The sequence below is a fragment of the Brachyhypopomus gauderio genome, chromosome 9 (assembly GCF_052324685.1).
Source record: "Brachyhypopomus gauderio isolate BG-103 chromosome 9, BGAUD_0.2, whole genome shotgun sequence".
NCBI lineage: Eukaryota > Metazoa > Chordata > Actinopteri > Gymnotiformes > Hypopomidae > Brachyhypopomus > Brachyhypopomus gauderio.
In genome coordinates this window covers 12,565,021-12,571,252 of record NC_135219.1, presented here as the reverse complement: position 1 = coordinate 12,571,252, position 6,232 = coordinate 12,565,021, and the positions used below count along the sequence as shown (strand labels likewise).

Here is a 6,232-nt window from a genome sequence, read left to right as displayed (position 1 = left end):
TCTGATCTGGTACTCGATGTCCGGGGGCTGATCACCCACCGGCACCTTAGTGATGCCTGGCAGGTCTATCAGAGTCAGATTCAGCACTGGGAGAGAGAGAGGCAGAGACAAAAAGTGAGAGTGAAAGAGTGAGAGTGAAAGTGAACGAGAGTGAAAGTGAAAGAGTGAAAGTGAAAGAGTGAAAGTGAAAGAGTGAAAGTGAAAGAGTGAGAGTGAAAGCGTGAGAGTGAAAGAGTGAAAGTCAAAGTGAAGATAGTGAAAGTGAAAGAATGAGAGTGAAAGAGAGCAAGCTATTAAGATATTTGTGTTACTGTCTGTGACCCTCAGTCAGAACACTATGACATTCAGTTCACTCCCTTATCTGTGTGTCTGCTCCTCATTATCCTGTGTCTGCTCCTCTCTCTCTCTCTCTCTCTCTCTCTCTCTCTCTCTCTCTCTCTCTCCCTGTACTTTTCCACTACCCCTAGATCCAGTCTACTGTGTCTCCTCTCCTGATAAGGAGAACACCAATCATATATATGTTTTATTATTCTTACCCAATTGTGTTAACACAATCTTCTTCATTCTGTATTTAACTACATGTATTATCATTATACTCTAGAAATCTTTCCTGACACTCATTCCTGGCGCTGGGCTACAGATCTCTGAGGGATGAACAAATTTATAATCCTGTCTATGAACCCTGAAGGCTATGATCTACGTCTAGAGACGATTTCAGAAACCTTAACAAAAGCTTTTTTCAGTAAAGATCTACATCATGTATTATTTTCTTCAATTTAGTTGTAGACTTGTGGTGATTGGCAGATTTATCCTGTAGCATATATTTTGTCAGAAATGCTTCTGTATAGAAATATAGAATGTAGAACATTCTGCATGAAAAAGCTAGTGCAGTCTAGAGTGTGTGGTGGTGTGAGAGGTGTGTGTGGTGGTGTGAGAGGTGCGTGGTGGTGTGAGAGGTGTGGGTGGTGGTGTGAGAGGTGTGTGTGGCGTGAGAGGTGTGGGTGGTGGTGTGAGAGGTGGTGTGAGAGGTGTGTGTGGTGTGAGAGGTGTGGGTGGTGGTGTGAGAGGTGTGTGGTGGTGAAAGGTGTGTGGTGGTGTGAGAGGTGTGTGGTGGTGTGAGAGGTGTGTGTGGTGGTGTGAGGTGTGTGTGGTGGTGTGAGAGGTGTGTGTGGTGGTGAGAGAAGTGTGTGTGGTGGTGTGAGGCATGTGGTGGTGAGAGAGGTGTGTGGTGGTGTGAGAGGTGTGTGTGGTGGTGTGAGAGGTGTGTGGTGGTGTGAGGCATGTGTGGTGACATGTGTGGTGGTGTGAGAGGTGTGTGTGGTGGTGTGTGGTGGTGTGAGATGTTTGTGGTGGTGTGAGATGTTTGTGATGTTGTGAGAGGTGTGTGTGGTGGTGTGAGATGTGTGTGTGGTGGTGTGAGAGGTGCGTGGTGGTGTGAGAGGTGTGTGTGGTGGTGTGAGAGGTGTGTGTGGTGGTGTGTGGTGGTGTGAGATCCGTGTGGTGGTGTGAGATGTTTGTGGTGGTGTGAGATGTTTGTGGTGTTGTGAGAGGTGTGTGGTGGTGTGAGATGTGTGCGTGGTGGTGTGAGAGGTGTGTGTGGTGGTGTGAGAGGTGTGTGGTGGTGTGAGAGGTGTGTGTGGTGGTGTGAGAGGTGTGTGTGGTGGTGTGAGAGGTACGTGGTGGTGTGAGAGGTGTGTGGTGGTGTGAGAGGTGTGTGTGGTGGTGTGAGAGGTGCGTGGTGGTGTGAGAGGTGTGGGTGGTGGTGTGAGAGGTGTGTGTGTTGTGATAGGTGTGTTTGGAGGTGTGAGAGGTGCGTGGTGGTGTGAGAGGTGCGTGGTGGTGTGAGAGGTGTGTGGTGGTGTGTGAGCGGTGTGTGGTGGTGTGAGAGGTGTGTGTGGTGGTGTGAGAGGTGTGTGTGGTGGTGTGAGAGGTGTGTGGTGGTGTGAGGCATGTGTGGTGACATGTGTGGTGGTGTGAGAGGTGTGTGTGGTGGTGTGTGGTGGTGTGAGATGCGTGTGGTGGTGTGAGATATTTGTGGTGGTGTGAGATGTTTGTGGTGTTGTGAGAGGTGTGTGGTGGTGTGAGATGTGTGTGTGGTGGTGTGAGAGGTGCGTGGTGGTGTGAGAGGTGTGTGTGGTGGTGTGAGAGGTGTGTGTGGTGGTGTGAGAGGTGTGTGTGTTGGTGTAAGAGGTGCGTGGTGGTGTGAGAGGTGTGGGTGGTGGTGTGAGAGGTGTGGGTGGTGGTGTGAGAGGTGTGTGTGGTGTGAGAGGTGTGTGTGGAGGTGTGAGAGGTGCGTGGTGGTGTGAGAGGTGCGTGGTGGTGTGAGAGGTGTGTGGTGGTGTGAGTGGTGTGTGGTGGTGTGAGAGGTGTGTGGTGGTGTGTGAGCGGTGTGTGGTGGTGTGAGAGGTGTGTGTGGTGCTGTGAGAGGTGTGTGTGGTGCTGTGAGTGGTGTGTGGTGGTGTGAGAGGTGTGTGTGGTGGTGTGAGAGGTGTGTGTGGTGCTGTGAGTGGTGTGTGGTGGTGAGAGAGGTGTGTGTGGTGCTGTGAGTGGTGTGTGGTGGTGAGAGGTGTGTGTGGTGGTGTGAGAGGTGTGTGTGTGGTGTGAGATGTTTGTGGTGGTGTGAGAGGTGTGTGTGGTGCTGTGAGAGGTGTGTGGTGATGTGAGAGGTGTGTGTGGTGGTGTGAGGCATGTGTGGTGGTGAGAGGTGTGTGTGGTGTGAGAGGTGTGTGTGGTGGTGTGAGAGGTAGGTGGTGCTGTGAGACGTTTGTGATGGTGTGAGAGGTGTGTGGTGGTGTGAGAGGTGTGTGTGGTGCTGTGAGAGGTGTGTGTGGTGGTGTGAGAGGTGTGTGTGGTGGTGTGAAGCATGTGTGGTGGTGTGAGGTGTGTGTGTGGTACCATTGGGCGAGTGTGGTGGTGTGAGGTGTGTGTGGTAGTGTGTGTGGTACCGTTGGGCGAGAACACCCGCAGGCTGATGGGAACAGAGGAGATTCCCTTATTGCCTCCCGTCACTCGGTCTGTCTCGGTTTCAATCTCACGACGGACCTCATCAAAGTCGGTGAACTTCTTCCCCTTACAGTGCAGGAACTCTGCGTGTTCTACAGCAGAGAAGAGGGTGATCAGGAGGGGAGAGGAGAAGAGAGGGTGATCAGGAGGGGAGAGGAGAGGGTGATCAGGAGGGGAGAGGAGAAGAGAGGGTGATCAGGAGGGGAGAGGAGAAGAGAGGGTGATCAGGAGGTGAGGGGAGAGGAGAGGGTGATCAGGAGGGGAGAGGAGAAGAGAGGGTGATCAGGAGGGGAGAGGAGAAGAGAGGGTGATCAGGAGGGGAGAGGAGAAGAGAGGGTGATCAGGAGGGGAGAGGAGAAGAGAGGGTGATCAGGAGGTGAGGGGAGAGGAGAGGGTGATCAGGAGGGGAGAGGAGAAGAGAGGGTGATCAGGAGGGGAGAAGAGAGGGTGATCAGGAGGGGAGAGGAGAAGAGAGGGTGATCAGGAGGGGAGAGGAGAAGAGAGGGTGATCAGGAGGTGAGGGGAGAGGAGAGGGTGATCAGGAGGGGAGAGGAGAAGAGAGGGTGATCAGGAGGTGAGGGGAGAGGAGAGGGTGATCAGGAGGGGAGAGGAGAAGAGAGGGTGATCAGGAGGGGAGAGGAGAAGAGAAGGTGATCAGGAGGGGAGAGGAGAAGAGAGGGTGATCAGGAGGGGAGAGGAGAAGAGAGGGTGATCAGGAGGGGAGAGGAGAAGAGAGGGTGATCAGGAGGGGAGAGGAGAAGAGAGGGTGATCAGGAGGTGAGGGGAGAGGAGAGGGTGATCAGGAGGGGAGAGGAGAAGAGAGGGTGATCAGGAGGTGAGGGGAGAGGAGAGGGTGATCAGGAGGGGAGAGGAGAAGAGAGGGTGATCAGGAGGGGAGAGGAGAGGAGAAGAGAAGGTGATCAGGAGGGGAGAGGAGAAGAGAGGGTGATCAGGAGGGGAGAGGAGAAGAGAGGGTGATCAGGAGGGGAGAGGAGAAGAGAGGGTGATCAGGAGGGGAGAGGAGAAGAGAGGGTGATCAGGAGGTGAGGGGAGAGGAGAGGGTGATCAGGAGGGGAGAGGAGAAGAGAGGGTGATCAGGAGGGGAGAGGAGAAGAGAGGGTGATCAGGAGGGGAGAGGAGAAGAGAGGGTGATCAGGAGGTGAGGGGAGAGGAGAGGGTGATCAGGAGGGGAGAGGAGAAGAGAGGGTGATCAGGAGGGGAGAGGAGAAGAGAAGGTGATCAGGAGGGGAGAGGAGAAGAGAGGGTGATCGGGAGAGGAGAGGAGAAGAGAGGGTGATCGGGAGGGGAGAGGAGAAGAGAGGGTGATCAGGAGGGGAGGGGAGAAGAGAGGGTGATCAGGAGGGGAGAGGAGAAGAGAGGGTGATCAGGAGGGGAGGGGAGAGGGTGATCAGGAGGGGAGGGGAGAGGGTGATCAGGAGGGGAGAGGAGAAGAGAGGGTGATCAGGAGGGGAGAGGAGAACAAGATGATGAGAAACACACACAGAAGGAGACACACAGAAACATAGAAACAGAATTCCTCGGGTGCACGAAGAAGGTCTTGCCTTGTTTTAACATTAATTTCATACGCAGCCGTAACTTAGAAATAGAGAAATAGAAATACACTGAAGATTCAATGGGAGACACTGGCCTCCAGTGGTCAGTGAGGATATATATCATAGGTTTATAGTAAAATGTGGTTCAGCAAACATTTAGGACTCTTTCTCTCTTCCTGTGCTAAAGCAACTGGTAATGCTCCTTCAAGCAGTCCACGCCAAGAGACATGACAAGGCATCAAAATGCACCATGTACGTTAGCATTAGTGTCTTCGGCTCAGCCAATCACGCTGAACCTTATGTTAGCGTGGCTGATATTCTACCCCTTGTCCACACACAGTAAGGTGTGTGTGTGTGTGTGTGTGTGTGTGTGTGTGTGTGTGTGTGTGTGTGTGACTGACCTGAGGTGGCACTAATGAGCTGTAACACAAGTGGCCTTCGAGTGACAATCCCCGAGCCTCTAGGCAAAAAATCCCTTGAAAAAAGGAGAAAAGTGTCCTTGAAGTTTAACAGCAAGGACACACACACACACACACACACACACACACACACAGACCATGGTGCTAGCACATCCCAAAAGAGCATCTGGTGACCCAGTGAGGGCTTGAATGCTGTAACTCTCACATCCCGCATGCTGACCCACATTTCAACCCATCTAAGACGAGTTCACACACAGTACCCAACACCCAGTACCCAACACTCAGTACCCAACACCTAACACCCAGCATCCAGCACCCAGCGGGGGGGGGGGGGTCTATCCGCAAGGTCGGTCTGGAAGTACAGTCAGAGTGAGGTCCAGATTTAACAGCTGTTAGCAGGACTTTGACATAAATGCTTGGTCAGGGACCATAGGTGAAATGAACCGAACACTTCATTTGTGCTGAAGTTGTGTCGTGCCCAATCAGCAAGATTAAAAAGAGAGATGTGGTGAGAACATCCGACCCCAGCATGACCTAATGAATCCCGGCATGAGTGACATTGCTCCAGCAGAGGCAAAGGCTGGCTACTGAAAGAGAATTAGCATAAAGTTAATTAGCAAAATGTAAATTAGCATAAAACTAATTAGCATAAAGAAACCCAAACGTGCAGGAAGAGAGAGAGCATGTTTTCAGTGTGTCTTTGATGAGATGGTTAGTGGTGAATGCTGGCCAGTAGATAAGGCTCTAGAGCAGGTCTGGAGGGAAGGGGCGGGACTCAGGGAGCCAGTTGATGATGCAGGAAACAGGGTGTGTGAAGCTAATTCAGGAACATCAGCCAACACAGAGGGGGAGCTCTCTGGGGAACAGACCCATTTAGAGCACAGAGAGAGAGAAGGTGAGACAGACCGAGGCCAGCACGCAGGTACGAGCTCTGCCTGCTCCGAGGAAACACGGCTGGAGTCGGTCCTGAGGAGAGTTTGGGTAGGGCTATCACCTGCTCACCGCCAGCTTTGAGGACAAGCTGTGTCACAGCTGGAAGGTCAGGACACACACACACACACACACACACACACACACGCAGACACACAAGGCTCTGGAATCCTGAGATTTCCTTTCACTTTGCACCAGATAGCTCAACATTCAGTCTGCCATGTTCACATTCCTCCTCAACAATGTGTCTTATTCTTAGCATAAACGCGTTTCATTATCATCACTTCCCCCTGACCTCAAGCCTCTGGAGCTGAACAATGCACCCGT

At 52.4% G+C, this 6,232-nt stretch overlaps 1 protein-coding gene across 8 annotated transcripts in view; it reads right to left on the bottom strand.

The window, feature by feature from the left end:
• dnm3a (dynamin 3a) overlaps positions 1-6,232 on the bottom strand; it is a 36,261-nt gene that overhangs the window by 25,575 nt on the left and 4,454 nt on the right. For all 8 annotated transcript variants that reach the window (XR_013133214.1, XM_077017241.1, XM_077017242.1 and 5 more), the window contains exons 3-5: positions 4,958-5,031; positions 2,946-3,095; positions 1-86 (exon numbers count right to left, since the gene is read on the bottom strand). The exon at positions 1-86 is cut by the window's left edge and continues 118 nt beyond it. Coding sequence is in view for 7 of the 8 variants with exons in the window: in XM_077017241.1 (XP_076873356.1) it covers positions 1-86; positions 2,946-3,095; positions 4,958-5,031 (310 nt within the window). In the remaining variant the exon portion in view is untranslated. The remainder of the gene's footprint in view (positions 87-2,945; positions 3,096-4,957; positions 5,032-6,232) is intronic.